The sequence below is a fragment of the Ramularia collo-cygni genome (genome assembly GCF_900074925.1).
Source record: "Ramularia collo-cygni strain URUG2 genome assembly, contig: RCC_scaffold01, whole genome shotgun sequence".
Taxonomy (NCBI): Eukaryota; Fungi; Ascomycota; class Dothideomycetes; order Mycosphaerellales; family Mycosphaerellaceae; genus Ramularia; species Ramularia collo-cygni.
Window position 1 is genome coordinate 2773088 of NW_019716255.1, and position 18906 is coordinate 2791993.

General features: G+C 52.9%; 5 protein-coding genes; 3 read left to right on the forward strand and 2 right to left on the reverse strand.

Annotated features, from left to right (window-relative positions):
- Positions 1-143: 143 nt before the first annotated feature.
- Positions 144-9845, reverse strand: RCC_00936 (probable vacuolar protein sorting-associated protein; the record flags this gene model as incomplete). Its single annotated transcript, XM_023766153.1, has 1 exon — positions 144-9845. The coding sequence occupies one exon, from the start codon at positions 9843-9845 to the stop codon at positions 144-146; it is 9702 nt and encodes a 3233-aa protein (XP_023621921.1).
- A 962-nt stretch (positions 9846-10807) lies between these two features.
- RCC_00937 (uncharacterized protein) lies at positions 10808-11496 on the forward strand (the record flags this gene model as incomplete). XM_023766154.1 has 3 exons in its annotated part: positions 10808-10952; positions 11018-11302; positions 11372-11496. 3 exons carry the CDS (start codon positions 10808-10810, stop codon positions 11494-11496), a joined length of 555 nt encoding a protein of 184 aa, XP_023621922.1.
- Positions 11497-13612: 2116 nt separating this feature from the next.
- On the forward strand, positions 13613-14732 carry RCC_00938 (related to MNN4-regulates the mannosylphosphorylation; the record flags this gene model as incomplete). XM_023766155.1 has 2 exons in its annotated part: positions 13613-14194; positions 14253-14732. 2 exons carry the CDS (start codon positions 13613-13615, stop codon positions 14730-14732), a joined length of 1062 nt encoding a protein of 353 aa, XP_023621923.1.
- A 151-nt stretch (positions 14733-14883) lies between these two features.
- On the reverse strand, positions 14884-15458 carry RCC_12279 (related to DUF788 domain protein; the record flags this gene model as incomplete). XM_023766156.1 has 2 exons in its annotated part: positions 14884-15399; positions 15450-15458. The coding sequence occupies 2 exons, from the start codon at positions 15456-15458 to the stop codon at positions 14884-14886; spliced, it is 525 nt and encodes a 174-aa protein (XP_023621924.1).
- A 434-nt stretch (positions 15459-15892) lies between these two features.
- Positions 15893-18372, forward strand: RCC_00939 (related to 20S cyclosome subunit (BimA/Nuc2/Cdc27); the record flags this gene model as incomplete). XM_023766157.1 has 2 exons in its annotated part: positions 15893-18253; positions 18304-18372. The coding sequence occupies 2 exons, from the start codon at positions 15893-15895 to the stop codon at positions 18370-18372; spliced, it is 2430 nt and encodes an 809-aa protein (XP_023621925.1).
- Positions 18373-18906: the final 534 nt, after the last annotated feature.

Below are 18906 nucleotides of genomic sequence, written 5' to 3' on the forward strand. Positions count from 1 at the left end.
AATGTGGTGAGAAGAAGAAGAAAGTAATCATATACACATGCTATCCTTGCAATCGGTAGGCAATCCCACTGTACTACCTAGGTAATTCCTCCCAATGTTGATCCTAGAATGATCTCGATAGGTGTCTCCCGCCCTCTTCACCCTCAACCCTTCGCATTCCACCGGTCGTTGTACGCATTAACCGCCACAGCAACCTGACGATACAACCAGTTGCGGCTTCCCTCATCGGCAATAGGTATGAATGGCCCGTTGGAACCACCTTTCAGCACAATACTCATGCCAGTCCTCTCCTTCGAAATAGTCTGGATGTCTTTCAACAACACCTCCCACTCACTCGTGAGCTTCTTAGCCCGCACCAGCATGATCGAGTTGTAAGTGATGATCACCAACATAGTCGCCTCGCTACTCTGACGTGCTGCACTTGGTGTAGTCGGGCTGGTCGGCGAGCTCATGTTGCCCTGGGAGCCAGAGTTGAGTTCCAGATGAGCAATGTAGTTCTCGTTGAAGAACTTCCCGTTGTCTAGCGTCTTCAGCCAGAACTGGCCAAGTGCTTCTCGCTGCGAGTACGGCCGCACCACACCATCGGTACCGATGAACCTGGTCAGCCTGACTCGGTCAAGACCTTCCTGATCGAAGACGGTCGTGGTGTTTCGCACACCCTCCGCCAAGCTAGAGGCGAGATCAAAGGCTCCGATTGCTGCCTTCGTTGGGAGACCTAGCAGTCCTTTTCCAACGCCCTTGACGAAGCCGGCGGCCCCTTCCTTCTCGGCGCCTTGCAAAGGCTGCCTTGCCAGACCGCCGATGCCACTCGCCAGACTGGTCGCGAATGCGTTGCCACCAGATGTAATACCGTACAACGCATGCTTCGGTCGGTTTCTGCTGCGGGACATGCGTCGTGAATCCTGGAATTCCTTGTCCATACTCGCGGCTGCCAGTCCTTTGGAGATGCTGCCGGTGAATTTGCTCACCGAGTCCGAAATTCCAAAGACACTCTTCTTGACGAAGCTGCTTGCTCCCTTTGCGATGCCTACTCCAAGATCTTGTGGTCGATCTGTGACAAGCCCCTGGTACGGCTCGTAGAAGATGTCGGCAACACCTGATGAGATGTTGTTGAAGAGACCCACAGGATTACCCAAAAAGTCCGCACTTCCAATCACAATGTGGACTTGTCGGAGAGACTCTTGGACGTAGTGGCTCTGAATGCTGCTCATCAGCGCGCCCATGCTGAGTCTTGCGTTCTCCAGCATGAGGGCGTTGTAACGAATCGGAGCATCGTTGACGTTTCCAATGCTCATGGTCAGCACGTTCACTGCGAACATGAATGGGTTGCTGCTCGAACTACCCGTATCCTCCGCGTTGATTCTCTCCGTTCGGACGAAGCTCAAATCGAATTGCATAGGTTGGAGATGCAATAGCTCGAAATAGATATCTTGACCGCCGTCTTCTTGTTCGGGCTCTGGGATGTCGAGAGAAGCCGGAGCCAGCTGGCCTTCCTTCTCTTCCGTCCAGCTGGCGCCGGGGACCTTGGAGAAGTCCAGCAATGCGAAAATGAAGTCCTCGTCAATTTCGATTGTCATCTGCTGCATCAAGAAGGTCGCGTATTTGATATACAGCACACCATAGCTATCATCCTTGACCCTCGTCACGGTGGTGCGGAAGATGGGGTGAGCTTCCATCTCTTTGCCAGTCTTGGGCACCACACTGGGGTATAATATCAGAGGAAAGATGCCGCCGTAGAGCTGATTGTCGACTTGGATCCACTTTATGGTGATTGCAACAGTTTGGAACAACGGCGAATCCGTATATTTGAGTTCGATGTCTCTCCAAGTGGCGTAGACAAGCTCCCGCATTTGAGAGTTGACCAAGCTGATGCCGATACCTGCAAAGCGTATGGTAGCCCGCATTGTGACATCGGTGTCTTGTTCCTTGACCTCGAAGCCAGCTGTGGTGCTCTGGCTTGCCGAAGCGGACTTTTGCTTGTACAAACTCATCTGCGGTTTGTAGTTGCTGAAGACCAGGCTTTGGGTAGGACCATCTGCTACGACGTTCAGATCGATAATCTTCTGACCTTCCTTACCGAGCTGTCCAGGCTGTCCAGGGATTCTCATGGGAATGAGGTTGCCAATCTCTGCAAGCTTGACGTGTCTCTCTTTTCCGTTCGCACTGAGGATCAAATTCTTGTTCTTCGTCGCAGGGTAGTCCCACGCATATGGCATGATGCTGCGCGCAGGGAGACGGTACCGGATCGGCTTCCATCCCGAAGACGAACCTCTCTCCTCTTCGTCTTCGTCGACGTTGGGGTTGGCCTGCCAGAACAGGAATTCTTGGTCACTCTCGTTACGCATTGAGAATGGCCAGTGCTTCTTTTCCAGACTGAGATGCAGGAAGATAGTAGAGTGCTCCGTCATGACCTCAACTCGTATCAATTGTTGTCGACTTCCCGTCTTAGCCAGCTTGATGTGCACGCTGCCCATGTTTGCAATGTCGAAAGGACTACTCCATGAATTATTCACACCCGGGAAGCAAAGGCTCAGTTGCTGACCAGTAGCTTGCTTCAAAAACCTCAAGGCACGCTGGTCGCCGGGCTGCAGTGTCATGGCTTCGCTGGAGCCTGGCTCACGGATTTGAATCGCTTCCTCCAGTCTGCTTTTGACGATGAACCTTGGCGTAACGCTCACGACCTTGGTAAGCTTGTATTTGCCCTCGCCTTCGGTGACAGTCAGACCACAGTGCATTTCTGATCTTCCATCGGCAGAAGGAAGCTTGATATCAACATTCGCGCCAATGGCGTCAAAGCTAACAGGCTGACTCCAAGCGCTTTCGCCAACCTTGAGTAGAGCGCGATTCTTGCGGTCATCTGACGGGAAGGAGAACATGAAAGGCGTGGCTTTCCTTGACTCCTCCTCGGAAGTCGTGTCCGCGAAGGTCGCTGCTGTGCCTGCTGCAGACTTGGTGCTACCAAAGTACGCCTTGCTGCGTATATCCAGCTCGAGTCCAGKGCGGTTGAGGACGACATATGGACTGTAGAGAGTGATTTTGAATGCGCCGCCACTGTCCGGGACGTTGAAGTAGTGAATCTTCAGTCTCAGCTCCAGATTGTTGTTATCCTTGACGGTCAATGTCCGCTCCCGCCTGAAATCATTCTCGTTAGATGCCGCGTTGATGATGGCGAACTCGGACGCCTTGAAAGGTGTGTCTTGCATATCGACGCTCATCAACAGCAGGTGCGAGAGCTCTACGACATGCACAGGGCTGACGCCACCTTTCCGAAGAAAGTTCGTCCAGTCCTTCTTCGTGTTCTTGTCGTAAATGCGATATTTGAAGTCAAAGGGCAAGAGATTCTGCACTTCGATTGGAGCCGAAAGACGGATCCGCATATATGGGTACACGGCCGTCAAGGGGTTGTTCTTGTCGAAGATTGCCTGCATCTGGAAGTAGAAGGGAGGTGTGCTGTCCTCGGATTCGCCCTGGCAGGTGATGGTTCTAACAGGACGTTTCAGGAGATCTTTCCAGAACAAACGCTCGTTGCTCCAGGTATAGCCAAATCCCTGATCGGGCCTTACCACCAGCGAGTGCATGAAAGCCGCACCAATTGGAGCTGGTCTGCTCTCTCCAGGCGCGACCTTCTCGATCTTGAGCAAATGTCCGTCGTCTGGACTGTAAACGCCAAGCTCGATTGGGATCTGCGTGTGAWTCTCCACTAACATAGGACTCCTCAGGGTAATGTACTTCACATTGTCAAGCCCAAGCTCGACCTCAACCAACAAGCGATGCTGGACCTTATCCTTCCTAGGCTTGAGGTTGTACATCGTCTCACCCTCTCGGCTGACTTGAATGCGTTCGACACTATCGAAACCGCTGCCGTCCAGACGTATGCCGATGATGCCCGTTTGGCTCTCCGGGCTGAGGGTCTCACGCGTCGTGGTGGGGTCTTCGAAGCGCCATGGATGCTCTTCTCCATCCTTGAGCTTGGCAGCCTGGCCCTCTTCGGAGTCATCACAAGCCCACACATCGCAGTCAAAGCCTGTCCAGTTCCGAATCTTGTACGGGCTGTCGTTCCCTCTGGGTTTGCTGAGGACATCCTCCTCACTGCTTAAGAATCTCATCGACTTGCTCGCGAGTGCGATCGTTGCGCTCGTGATTGTCAACTCCAGGCTCTTTCTTGAGTACAGCTCGACAGCCAACTTCTCCGCCGGCGCCATCTCTTTGGCCATGTGGAACCCAACCTGCCAGGGCTCCACGAGCGGCTCCCATGCCGACTTGGAGAAGTTGTATACATTGAAGAATGTGTCTATGCTCGTGTCTGCGGTCAAGTTCCCGGTCCAGTCGCGCACATCCACATTGAAAGCTTTGACGCTCCAGTCCAGCATGGGAAGCTCGTGCAGGTCGCCAATAAGTACAACACGGATGCCCTGCATGTCGAGTTTCATTTCCTCGCGGCTTAGTACCGTAGAACCCGCTTTGGGGATGGATTTCTCCACAGTCTTGGGAGCCTTCGAAGCTGAAAGGCTTTTCACATGTCCTCCGGTGCTCTTCTTCATACTCTTCGCATCTTTAGTGCTCTTCGCCTGCGCAGCTTTCACTTGGGCGATCTTCTTCGGTTCCTCTCCTGCYATGTTCCCACCGTCTTGTGCTGCACTCATGGCCGTCGCACGATTGGCAATCTGCATTGCAAGCATAATGTCTCTCAGACTCAATCTCAAGACCAAGGGTTCGATGTCAACCTGAATGCTCGTAAGACTAGAGTCCTTGGCCATGTCGAGGCTTGTCTGAATGCTGAAGTCATCCAGGATACGCAGCCTCGTCGTCTCGAACTGATCCATGCGACAGAGGAACATTCCCACCTTCTCTACCTGCAGTGTCATGGCATGTTGCTGGCTTACAAGGACCTGCTTCGTGCCAAGCACAATGGCTTCAGAATTGCTAATGGCGGGGTTCGCGATCAGAACAATCTGTGCGTCAACAATATTGACTCGATAGGAGATGCTCATTGCGGGAGCGGCCTGAGAAGACGGCGCGTCTTTCGCCTGGGACCTCTTCTGCTCGACGATGTCTTGCGTGCTTGCGCTTACGGCATCATCGTCTTGATCGCCCTCTGCGGACTCCTCCTCTACCACCAAGGGCTCGTCTTGCTGCAGCCCGCTCTGCACAAACTTGAGTACGTCAAACAGGTAATCCAATGCAAGAATCACCCGTGGACTGTCTATCGTCAACAAGGCGATCAAGTTCTTCTCTTCCCCGCCAGAGATGGACACGCTGGCCATGAACTGTTGCTTGACGTCCGAATTTATCAGACTCATGATCTTGCGGAACTTGTTCTTGCCTTCGCCTTTGGAAGATCTCGAATCCGTAATGGTGAAGCTCTGCACTAACAGCTCGCTCTCAAGAGCTCCATCGCTGAGCATTCGGAGCTTGACACTCGTCTCGTTGAGCGAGAACTTTGACAAGCTGGCGGCTTCGAGGTCMCCGACTGGAGCATCAACCTTGCCTTGCACAAGCTCCAGACCCACCGCGCCGACCTTGAAGATAAGATCGAGCTTAGTCCATGCTTTGTCGTCGCTACCAAGCTCTGGTCCTTGATGAGACGGCCTCTGCGCAAGCGCGGTATCTTTCTTTGCGTCAGGTGGTGGCAATACAGCCTGTGCGGGCTCAACGACGTGGTCGGGAAGTTCTTCTTCGGCCTCCCCCTCCAATTCATCGGCATCCTCCAATGCAAAAGCCTGCGGTACGTTCCTTGAAAGCTCCATGGCGAATTTCATTTGCGCCTCTGTAAGCCGCAAGTTGATGTTCGACATGGACCCTTCAATCTCCATGTCTGGTCTTTCCAGGCCAAATCTGTGTTCAACTTGAGTGATGTTAAAATCCAGGTTGACCTTGTCGATCATCTCTAGCTCCTCACTCTGGTGGTTTGGGTAGTGGAACGTGCTCGTGAGACGAATGTTGTGAATACCAGCCGAGAGCTTGTTTGCCGTGTCGCCTCCTTCACCACTACCCTCAAGGGGTGCAAACTTGTTGTTCGCGTAAATTTCACCCAGGTAAGCAGTCATCATGTCCCTCTCGGGACTATCGGTTATGACCATTCTGGGAAACGCGACGATGGGCGTCTTGATCWAGATGTCGAAGTGCATCTTGCCTGCAGACTCCTGGACTTTGCTTGCCTGATTTGCCGCGGCCTGGCGAGCAGCATTGAAGATGGCTTGCATTTTGCCAAATTTCACACCAAATTCCATGATTTTGCGAAAAGGCTCTGTGAGGAAGTTGATCTTGATAGAGCCAGACCGGAGGTAAATGGAGTTGTCATGGCCGGGATAGGACGGAGAGTGGGCGTCAAAGGTCTCGTAGCGGAAGTCGGCCAGTTCATCGCCTTGAATGGAAACAAGCTTGCGGAGAGCAGAGTCCTCAGAGACGCCCTGATTGATATCGTCGACAAGATCAAGAGCACCAAGTCGGGCGCCAACTCGCATAGTTTGGCCCATCAAGAAGACATTGACCTCTGCGGACGTCAGACTGAGCGTCGCGAGGCGTATGCCGTCGTTATTGAGAATTACGGCGATCCGATTGAGCTGTGCTTTGATCCGAATCTTGTCACCGTCTGGCTGCTTCTCTGGTTCAGCGTCTTCTTCGTCTTCGATCTCTTTCACTCCGACATCCCGCTCGGTATTGTTGTTGGCGGGCACGAAAGTGACCATGGCGAAGTCAAGCAGGGTAAGTAGCGTCTTCCTCGTCACGAGTAGATTGATTGTAGATATGTCCACGTTGAGGTTCGTCTTGATGCCTTCATACTTGCTCTCGAATTCAGGATGATCCTTGTTCACCATTTGAAAATGTATTGTGAACAGATCTTGCTGAGTCTTGTTGACGAGATCCTCGCTTGAGATGAGGTTCCTGAACTCTGGTGCCGGACTATCCTCAACATGATCCTCCACTGTGAGCGCCCGAAGTCTGACATCGGCTACCATGTCGAATGGACGTTGATAGAACTCGAGGTAAAAGGTTTCGGCGATGAGGTCGACCAGAAGTCGATCCTCCCGCTTGCCTTCTGGATCAGACTTGTACAAGGAACCCTGCAGCTTGTCGACGGTGAACTTGAACTCAAAGTTGCGCTGCTCAGGATTGACATCTTGTTTCTTGGCCTCCTTATCTCCACTGCGTTGGACATCCCGTTGCTTCTCTTCTGCGCCGTGCTCAACCTCAGCTGAGAGCTCGGGTCGCGACGCCTGGAACGACTTTCCGCGAGGCCGTGATTGACTCTTCCTACGCGCTTTCGACTTTTCGTCATCTGGTGCTTTGAGAGCTTGCTTTGCTTGGTCGGCTGGCTCAGGCTCATCAAACTTGGGTATAGCAAAGTCGAGCAACTTCATGAGTGACTTGTATTTCTGATCCGAGAACTTTKCGTGTAAGACTGGGAGATGCCCGACAATCTTAAACTTGGTTAAATCAGTTGCTTTTGGGACAATGCAAGTCTGAACCTGGAAATCCATGCTGATTCTGTCAACAAGGTGGAAGTGACGAGACTTGGTTGCGGCATCGAGCTGTCTCTTGGTCTCATCAATGGTGTTACCGATGAGGAGCTGCGTAGACTCTAGCTTAAGCTGAAATTTGTCGTACATTAAAGATTCCAATTGCTTGAAGTCTTTGTCGGTGTACTGGTGCTTCTGCTTGCTCTGCACGTCGGCCAAGGTCTTCTTATCGATCAGATCGCTTCTAACGCTGATGTGACCAGCATCCAGGATCAAGCAAATGGTGCTCGTCTTGGTCACCGTGTCCGGCACGATGATGAGAGGGGCTTGCAAGTCCAACTGTACGTCAATGGTCTTGTGTTCTTGTAATGCAAACTCGAGTCCTGCTCTCGTCTGCTGTCGGATACCTTCTACAGTTGAGCCAGCAGTCTCCATCAGCGCTCCAATGGACTCCATATGCTTCTCTGGAGGCTTAAAGAATTTGGTGAGTTGAACGACAAAGTTCGGATTGTACACAATCTCCATCGCCTTCAGCTTGACATTCAACGCCGTGTCGGCACGATTGTCAAGCGGGTTATTCTCAAATGTGAGAGCGAAGAATGGATCTGCCTCAAGATCCGCATCATCGCCCTTGGCAGCTTCGTCCTTTGGCTTGCCATCATCGCCTATTTCCTGGACTCTCTGACTGTCCGGGACTGGAGGCGCGTCCTTGACTCTGAGCATCTGTTCGAACAAGTTGCCATCGGTCGATCCATCGTATATGCGCATCCCGCCCAGGCTGAGATCCACCATGGTGRAATCCGTTCGTTGCAAGAACTCGGTACTGAAGTCATCGAATAGTAGTCGCAGCATTTCCTGCTTCTTTCCGTGCGGGTCGCGTTTCAATGTGAAGCTTCCAGTCTTGAGGTTCATGTCGACTTGCATCTTGATTGCTTCCCGTGGCGCATCGACGGCTTCGGTAATATTCTTCTTCTCGTCGAAATCAATGGCTCGGTATAGCTCCTTTCGCTGCTCTTCAGACATCTGACTGTCGTCGTCCGTCTGTGCTTCCTGCTTAGAACCTCCCCAGACGTAGGATAGCCAGCCGGTATTTTGCTTTGCGGGCTTTTTGACTGCACCCTCCTTGCGCAGCTCATTCCTCGCCAGCGAACGCCAGAATCTCAAATCTTCGTATGTCAACTTTTTCTCGAGCCGGTCGAGATCCTTGCTCTCATCCGCGGTGAGGGTTTCCTCCCGTTTCTTCTTCTTGAACAACTTGATGTACTCTCGGCGATCGTCTCGTCGTTCCGCAAAGTAGGCCCATGACCAACGCTTGTTTTTGTCATGAATTCGCTCCACAACTGCATTTCCGGCAAACAGGAGCCAAGCACGGGGATCTTCCTTTGGCGACTTTTTTGGCTGCAATTTCTTGTACTCCTGGTGCCGTATGAAGTAGTGAAAGAGATCTACCAGCATCAAGGCGTCTCTATATTGGTGGTCGTCGAGGACGAAACCCAACTCGTTGAACAACAAGCGAGCCTTCATCTTGGGGCGATCATGCTTGCCGCTCTTGTCCATTTCCAGTCCTGCACGTCCAGAGACCGGCTTCAAGATGAATTGGTGCTCTTTCACAGCTTCACTATCGCTTGCGACGATCAAACTCCGAAGCTTGTCTACGACATCTTGATGATTCATGCCCTGTTCTTTTGCATCCTGCTGTCCGGTACCGGTGCCCAATAACTCCGTATCGGTATCCCAGTAGACACCGAGAGAGCCCAGGGTAGCCAGCTTGTGTGTTGTGACGCTCGCTCCTTGAATCCATGTCGGCTTCCAATTCTCATCCGTTGATACTGCACTCAGCTCTTGAAGCGTGATGCCAGCGGCGAAGGGATGTCCAGGGTCGGAAATGGCGTCTTCGTATCGGATGTGTACATTCTTCACCTGGATCTGCACGTTGTCGATAATGGAGGTGGTCAAAGCCGCAGTGAAGGTCTGTTGCTTTTGCTGCTCCTCCTGTGACATGCCTTCTGTGTTGCGTTCCTTGAGCAGTTCTGCACTGTCCAGCTTCTCCATCTTGACAGCGTGTGCTCGTTTCTCCTCGTCTTCAGCATTGTATTCTTGATCCTCCTTGGGCGCTGCAAGCAGAAACACATCTTCGATTGTGATCCTCACAGGCTGGCCTCGCAAGTTGGTCCAGGGAATCTTCAGGACCAGTGAGCTTATGTGTCCCTCCACTACATTGAGTGGCAGGTGGAATTGGTCGAGTGCTTCCCGGCGCAGCTCGAGGTCCTTGAGCTTGACGTCGCCGCCCCAGATGCCGACATTAAGCTGTTTGGGGTCAAAGTTCCGCACGTACATGCCCAGGAAACGGTTCAGTAGGTTAGCCACCAGGCTCTCCAACACCATGACGGCGGTGGGGCAGCCGTGGCTGCTGGGTGGGATATTAAATGAGGGGCAATGTCGTCTGTAGATGGTCTGTCTGTCTGTATTTCAGGTTGCGGCCGTGGTATCTCGTCAGATCATCGTCGTCTCGTTGTAGTGTTCACACGCGGCCGTCAGCGTGTWGTGGAGGAGGAGGTGGAGGCCGTAGAAAGGGTAGAAACGGCGTGGATATTGAAGCAAGGACGTCTGCCTGCTGGACAAAACCGGAAAGCGGTGTTTATTGAACCTTTTCCCCACCAACGAGCTCACTTGCACGCCATGGACTTTTGACTTTGACTGGATCTGGGTGACAAGCGATCTCGTGACGTCATGAGGATTCACCTCACTGTTACGGTACCTTACTTTATCTCAGAGCTCAGGCGTGGGAACGTGCGAGCAAGGTAGGTACTGAGACAAAAAGTCGACTTCATCACAACATTACAACTTCATCTTTCCGTTGCGATCTTCATTCTTTCTTCTCCTCAAGCTTCAACATGGAAAATGGAAAATGGAACGTTTGAGATCAGTTCGGCGCCCCAGTCTTGCATACAACGCTTCCCCCAGTTTTCTCACTCAACCACCAAGACATCGTCATCCATTCTTGTCTTGTTTTCTGCTTTCCTACATCACGGAAAACTTGAATTCAGTACTACGTCTCGCATTATACAAGATAAATAGACCTCTKAAAGGTACCCGCGTCCTGCTCTGGTTCGCCCGGGTGGACTTGTACGGAACCACCTGAAGTACTGGCCACGAGAGCCTTGTGCGCCGACGGTACAATAATGGATGACCCACGAGAGGATACAGAGGCTGTGAAAACGTGACCAACAGAGCTCATAAATAGTCTCACCGCCCAAGTTGCATTTCATTCCATTACATCCTTCAAAAGATTTCTCTCCAGATCACACAACACCACACATTACCATACATCACCCACCTAGACCAAAATGATCATCTTCAAACTCACGTCGATTCTCGCCCTCACTACGATGGCCGTGGCCTTGCCTGCCAATACCTCTCCGGAAGCTGCCAACAACGCATCCTCTATTGCTAAGTGTAAAGATCCGGATCACCATTGCGTGAAATCCTACAGCAAGTCTTCCTAGCAGCTCCTCGCTCTGCCAGCATCTATTTCTGCTAATGATTGACAACTACAGAACTGTGCAAGGAGTGCTGGCAAAACCCGTGCTGCCGAGACGACCAGGTGTGTAGGTGGTTCGACGAACCTTGGTGGGTGGTCTGGCGAAACTGGGAGAGGGGAGATGCTAGATGTCAGGAGCCCTTGTCGACCGATAGCGGTGAAGCCACAACATCCGTAACCTTGCTTGCGGATATCACGCCAGCAACAGGCAACACAACCACCATTCTTACCCAAGAGCACCAACTAGAGACCCGTCAATCAGAGACACACGTGGCACAGGTAGATTGCTTCGAGGATGAAGGTAAGTCCCCCCACACCTGCTCACTTTCTTAATTGTAGGCCCAACAGCTAATCAAGTGCGACAAAATAGCAGAGTGCTGGCTAAGCGGTCCAACGTGCTGCAATGACAACATGGAGTGCCGGGGAAAATTGAGTATCCATTGGCCCTGGGAGAAGGCTGAACACCTCGCGTGTCGTAACAAGACACCAGAGTAGCATTGAACATACTTGGCACGGGAGGAAGGATTCTCTGCAACGTACCAAGGGGCAATCTGCCTGGCAGGGCCGTCGATGAGGAATTGGTCGAAAAAATAGAGGCCTGGACAATTTCCGGGCATTTTTGCAAAGGTGTTCTCTCAACGGGACAGTTGGCTTCAAGAGTCACGAGAGCCCTCGCGTTAGCACCTTGGCTCGTTTAATGTTGGAGTATTGTTGGGACGTAGTTCACGTTATACGATTCTCAGGTTCAGACTGCTCTTCACAATCCCCATTCGTTCTTTAGTCCAGCTTTCCACTCCTTCAAAGCTACGGTCTCACCTATGAGAGCCGTCTCGCCTTTCCCAAAAGCGGTCGTCAGCAGAGGCACGTACACAGAGTCATGGTTCTTGCTCTGGGTTCTTCCGGAGACGTCACTTGCCAACAGCTGCTCCTGGCAGTCACTTGTCTCACAGAAATCGTCGCAAATTAGATTTCAGGTCCTCCCATCCCAGACGTGGACTCTAATCGAATATAGTCCATCGCATCCGCCAATGGAGCCGTCTAGTGATACAGCACCGGTCGTATCTTTCCCACACTTGAGCACCGCAAGCCCAGCGGCATCATACTCCCTGTTCGCGTACACTGCCGCTAAGTAATTCACCCTAGCCCCAAGTAGGAGAAGACTTTAGAGATGACATAGAAGCCATATCCGTGGTTTCGAAGGATCATCGTCAGACAATATTTAGATAGCATCCCAGGTGAGTCAGTGCCAACCGAATCCTCGACTTATAGATGACACATGGCAAGGCTCACCTGCAAGTCCGCCGTGGTCCGGTTCGGGTCTTTTCCAGCCTCTTTGGTTTCGATTGCGGCCTGGTTGAGCGTAACTTCATATGCATGAATCGACCGCTCGAGCTTGCCCTGAACTCGATATACGCTGGCTAGACCAGACTGTACGTGATACAGCCGAGGACATATCTCAAACCCAATCGGTAGCGATCTAGTGCGGCATAATAATGCTTGTGGAGAAACAAGCTTCTGGCGAGCAATCGTGGCCAGTTGGCATGTTGCTCGAATCTTGTCCATTCAGCGGCCTTGATGATCTGCTCTGGGGATAATCTGGTACTTGCTCTATGGTTAAGCGATCTTGGAACATAAAAAGTCAGCAGGCGGCGTGGTCGCTACCAATTGTTTTACCCACTCCTTCTTTGCAGAATACAAAACCTTCAAGGCACTCTACCTTACACCCGTTGTCCAGGGTTCGGCCACTTGGCGAGTGCGACCCACAAAAGTAACCTGGAAGTCGTCGAGATCTTGTGCGACTTGTGGATCCTTGACGGAGGCCAAAAACTCCGGAAGCACGTGCCTAAGCATTTTTGCCAGGCCCTTTGGTGCTTTACTGAGAGCATCTCTGATATGGCTTAGCAGACGCTTGATTCTTTTTAGACAGCTCCGTGACCATTCACCTGACCCGCATGAATATATCCATTCGCCTTCGTTGTCAGCATTTCAGCTCCGAAGCTGAAATGTGGAGCGATTAGGCCAGACGGACAGCGGCCATCGCCTCAGCTGGTGTTATAGGTAAGTTATGTAAGTACTGTGAATTGGCACGCAGAGAGTCCGCTTGTGCTCCTTTGCTGCGGCCTCAGAGGTCAGTCTCCTTCGGAAGACTTCTTCATGTGAAAGACACAGCAGCATCTTCGCACGTTGAAGGTATTGAACGCGGAATGAAAGCGGCGGCAATAACCAGGCCGTCGTAGGCCAATCGCCCATGCTTATGCGCGCCTGTCTTGTGACCTCCAAGCTTCACTTGATGGCGATCGGGCAAATCTTCGCGACCTCAAAGCAGTCTCTTTGATGGCCCTCGATGGGTGACGAAAGCACGTGTAGGCATAGAGTGTATGAAAACGTGGAAGCACCTTGCCTTGGCCATCTGATCAACAGCCTGGAGGTGTGACGTCTTTCGTGAAAGCTCGGATGCCCTGCCGTGCCCAGCAACAGCCGACCAATGCGACAGAGCTTCACTTTGAAACACCGTCCACCGCGAGCATACCACACCTCACCCCATACTCTTCACTCTCCGCTGCGTTATCCCTGTCCCCGCTAGGCGGCCATCCGTCGGCCTTCTGCAGAAATGTTTCGCTCCAATGCTTCACGGACCTTGCTCCGCTCCCTCAATGCCTCCCCAAAGCTTACAGCGGCGCCCGTTTTCCGCCAACGCACTTCGCAGCTATGCACCCTCACTGCCCGCCGCCCGACGGCTTTGACTGCTCTCGCGAGGCCGTTGGCCATGCAGCTACGACTTTCCAGCACAAAGGGACCCATGGACACAATTGACAAGAAGACAGAAGATGCACTGGCCAAAAAGAAACTGCCCGTGGACCCAGAGGCTGTTAGTACCTCCTCCTCGGTCCACCCAGTCTTTGGAGAGGTCACTGGTGAGGAGAAGAGTGATGATACCGACATGATGGCTGGTGTGCGTTCCGATCTGCAGACGATCAAGGAGACTTTCTCCCTCGACGAAGTCCCACGTCAAGCCTACTACATTGGTCTCGCGGGTGTCCTCCCATATGTGGCCACTTCGCTGAGCACTGTCTTTTGCGCGTGGGAAATCAACCACGCCGCGGATACTGGCGCCGGCTTCCTGTTCGACGGCAAGACCGCCGAGCTGCTGCTRCACGTTCTTGAGCCAATTCAGGTGGGATATGGCGCTGCGGTTAGTCTAATCTTCTCTCGATACCACAACTTGGAGCGAATCTGACAAGTGCCTACAGATTATCTCCTTCCTCGGAGCTATCCACTGGGGCCTTGAATTCGCCAAGTATGGCGGCGAGCACGGCTACCCACGCTACTCGATTGGTGTTATCAACACCGCTCTCGCATGGCCCACCATCCTGATGCCTGTGGAATACGCTCTTATCTCGCAGTTCTTGCTCTTTACCTTCTCCTACTACCGTGATTCTCGCGCTGCCAGACAGGGCTGGGCACCCCACTGGTACGGCGTGTACCGATTTGTGCTGACCTTCATTGTCGGAAGTGCGATTGTTGTCTCTCTCATTGGCAGAGGCCAGATCACGCAGGAGATCTCGAGGCCGCATGGACCAGCTCAGAGAGTGAGGGACTTGAGGGCTCACCAAGAGGAGCTGTCTGGAACTGAGGAGGAGATGAGGAGGAAATTGCTTCCCAACGAGGGCGAGGATGATGAGGATGACGAGGAGGAGGAGGAGGGGGAGGAGGAGGAGGATGACGAGTAGAGGCATTGACCCTACGAATGGCTAAGAGGCATTGATCCTACGAATTGATGCAGCGGCGCTCGACTGCCATCTATGCCCTGTACTTACTTGCTCGACTACATGGGCAAACAACGTGTGTATACTTGTTCAATTAGGAAGCTAAGCTATTCGCTTACCGATACGCAACCCTCTGTCCGCCGCGCTTTTCCATCTTTGCCTGCCGTTTGCTCTGTCCCGCCGCTGTCGTTGCTGCTGCTGGGTCCTGTTGCTTAGCGGCACCTCCGCCCATCWAGCCCCTTGCACCCGTGAACACACCCCATGCCAGCCAAGCACTGTACAACGGCACAATCAACATGGCCCACCACGCCCAGTCCCCCGCCAGAGTCGCGAGCACAACATTTCCCCAGGTCCAATAGATGACATCCCACATCCACTCGGTCAGGCCCTTGGCTTCGAGATCCTCTCCCGCACGCTTCACCTCGCCAGTCTCGGAGGGCGTSGGGCGGGATATACGCTCAAGCCAGAACTCCAGACCTAAAGCTGGTAGGGATAGGACAATATAGCTGGTCCATGATCGGCGGAGGAGCAGCAGGCGAATGAGGAGGGAGAATCCGTGAACAGAGAGTGACGTGAGATGTGTGCGATTGAGGGTCGCGGTGTTGCGAGCTGCCAGCTGTTTGAGGGATTTCTAGAAATCATATTAGATACATGCTGCTAGATCAGAAATGCAAAGTGTACTTGAGCCATTGTTGTTGGAGAGCTGAAGCGATCCAGTCCAAAGTCAGATGACACTTTCAAGGTTGGGTTCAGCAGCTGTGCAGCATTCGCGGGGACAGGTCGAGATCTTGGCACGCGATCTGCATTGAGCACGGTCCCGTCGTTGTTGCCCTCGCATGTGGATCTAAACAACAACGCTTCAGCGGAGCGGCAAGCACGATCGCACGAGGCGGCAGCCACAACCACGATTTCACGACCGACACGATTGGCAGCTTTGACACTGACTGGCACCACGCGCTTTCCTTAGCAAAGTCCATCCTAATGTCGACATAGCAGTGACGACCACGTCACCTCACGGAGCGCAACACACCTGCGACACTTCACACCCTTGACATCGAACCGCCAATGCTTGCACACCTACGCCCGAGTCCCCTACCGTCTTTCCCTTCTCTTCTACCGCCGGCATGTCGCCCGCCTCAGGAATAGCGGCATCGCAGCTGCGACAGCTGATTTTCTACCACTTGGATAATGACATGGTCGACAACGCCAATTTTCTCGCGCAGCGCCTATTTGCTGCAGAACCGCGCAACCCGGACTCTTCACACTTACTCGCTCTCACCTACTTTCGACTCCGTCGCTTCCGAGCTGCCTTTGATTTCAGTCAAAAGTACGGCGCGAACGGACGCCACCTAGGATGCGCCTACATCTTTGCTCAGTCGTGCCTGGAGCTGGAGCAAAACATGGAGGGCGTGACTGCGTTGGAAAAATCCAAGAGCGCGTGGGCAGGGAAGAATGACTGGAAGCAGCATTCGGGGAGCTCCAGGAGGCACATACCAGACGCGGCTGCAGTCTTGACGCTGCTGGCGAAGCTATGGCGTGCGCATGGAGATTTCAACAAGGCTGGGGATTACTACATTGAGGCCCATAAGTTGAACCCGTTCGTTTGGGATGCTTTCGAGGGCTTGTGCAAGATCGGCGCGGATCTGAAGGTGGAGAACATGTTCAAATCGACGGCTGATATGCCTGGTGCTGCAGAGGCAGGTTCTGGAGAGACTCAGATCTACGTGGATGAGGACTCACGGCAACCGCTTTCGCACGTTAATCTTGGGCCCCACGCGCAGAATGTATTGACGACAATGGACGACCCGTTCACTTCTTCAATCACCGGGGGGTTGGAGGAACAGGATTTGCTGAACCCCAGAGTTCGGAGCAGACCGGCGCTTGGCCTTGCACTGAAGCAGGGTCGTTCTGATTGGGATACTCCGACCACTGTCGGTGGTTTGAATGATGATGATGTCGCAATGGGAGGGATTTCCGCGGAGAACGATGATACATTTCACGAAATGGCGGCGCCTGCTGCACCTTCGAGGAGGGAGAGAAAAGGCCCGTATGATATGTCAGATCGACCAAAGCAGCCTCCCATTCGCGGGCAGTCAGCCTCCGAGGGTATCTCGGACGATGCGCTTCAAGCTGCTCCAAGGAAACCTACGCTCGGCGGCCAGAAGAGAAACATATCCGGTGCGACCTCCCAGCCAGCAGTGGACTCCTCCCAGCCTCGTAGAAGTAATAGGCTATTCACCCAGACGACAGCTTCATCAAAGACGACCCGTTCCACCATGGATACGGCTGCGTCAATAGCAGGACGAGCTGATAGACCCGCTCGACAAGCCAAGCCGGCAACAGGAACCAGGGGTAGGACGGGTGCGGTCGTGGGACGGGTGGTCAGTGGAAACAGGAAAGTCTTGCCTCCCGACGAGAAGGAGAAGGAGAAGCGTGCTGGGACTCGAAACAATGAAAAGATTCCGTCCGTTCCCTCGGTCACATCAGCCATTCTACAAAAGTCACAGCCTGGACGTCCGTCACAGAGCGACATCCTCGCAGAGCAGCATGCCATGTCTGCTCTCCTGGACAACTTTCGCAACTTGGCAGTAGCATACAACGCCTCATCCAAGTTCTCWCTACCCGACGCCATAGCGGTCTTCCGCGCTTTACCCGCGACTCAACGAGAAACTCCCTGGGTCCTTGCCCAGCTGGGAAAAGCTCATTATGAAGCAGGCGATTACCGCGCGAGCGAAGAATGTTTCGCACGCCTTCTGAAACTAGTCCCGAGCCGAGTTGATGATATGGAAATCTACAGCACCGTCTTGTGGCACCTTAAAAAGGAAAGCACTCTGACATTTCTCTGTCGAAGTTTGCAAGATTCCCACTTCGATGCTCCACAAACTTGGGTCGCGGTCGGCAATGCCTTCAGTCTTGCCCGTGAACATGATCAGGCCATTGCGGCGTTCAAGCGAGCGACACAGATAGATCCCAAGTTCGGCTACACGTGGACATTGATGGGCCATGAGCACATCGCCAACGAGGCCTATGATTCCGCGCTTGCGAGTTTCAGGCACAGCGTCTCGGTCGATCGACGAGCGTATTCTGGGTGGTATGGGTTGGGCAAGGCGTACCAATGCATGGGCAAGTTGGAGGACGCGGAGAAACATTACCGGATTGCTTCCAACATCAATCCGTCCAATTCCACATTGCTGGTCTGTATTGGCGTGGTACTCGAGCGGTTGCGCAACAAGAAAGGAGCGCTGGCAAATTATACCAAGGCGTTGGAGTTGGCGCCTGACAGTGCCCTAGCGAGGTTCAAGAAGGCCAGGGTCCTGATGCACATGAAATATTACGATGATGCGCTGGGAGAACTTGAGATCTTGAAGAATCAGGCGCCTGATGAGGCCAATGTGCACTTTTTGCTTGGAAAGTGCTTCAAGGGATTGGGTGAGCGGGGAGAGGCGTTGAGGGCGTTCACTGAGGCCCTTAATCTGGACACCAAGGTAAGCTTTCGTCGATGTGGTATGCGAACTTTTGCTAACTTTTATCTCAGGCAGCGCCGTTCATCAAGGAAGCTATGGAAGCACTCGACGAGGAGGACGAGGAAAGCGATGATGACTGAGATGCAGATCACAGGATGGAAGTAAGGCCAAGGGCGAGCGTGGGCTTTCAATGCATTGCGTGGGTTGGTTTGCTTTCTGTTTGGCGTTTGAGCTTGACTCTTTTGAGCTGCTACGACACTTTTGCCAGAGGAGACGATGAAGCGAAGGTGCATTATGGGCTGGCGTTTCTATGGCATTTGGAGTTCCCGTCTCCTTGGGGACGATTTCATGGCCTTGTGGCACTTGACTATTGGGGGGAGGGCGGGAGTTTGCGACTTTCTTCTGGGTGTCAAAAACCTTTCTCTTATTCCTGCAGCCAATGAATGGAATGCTCGGTCGTCTGTCTCTCTAAGGGTGTACGTTGGATTGATGTGACGCTTTCTCCCACGTATCCTCCTTCCGCATGCCCAGCTGTGGAGATGTACTCTCCGCACAGTAGCTCCCCCAACACGCAGCTAAGATTCTTCCGGCATCACGGTTCTGCGAGGCGACCATTGGAATTGGTGTTGGGACATTGTGGGCGAGGCAGGTTCTGTCAGCATTGGAACCTCGAA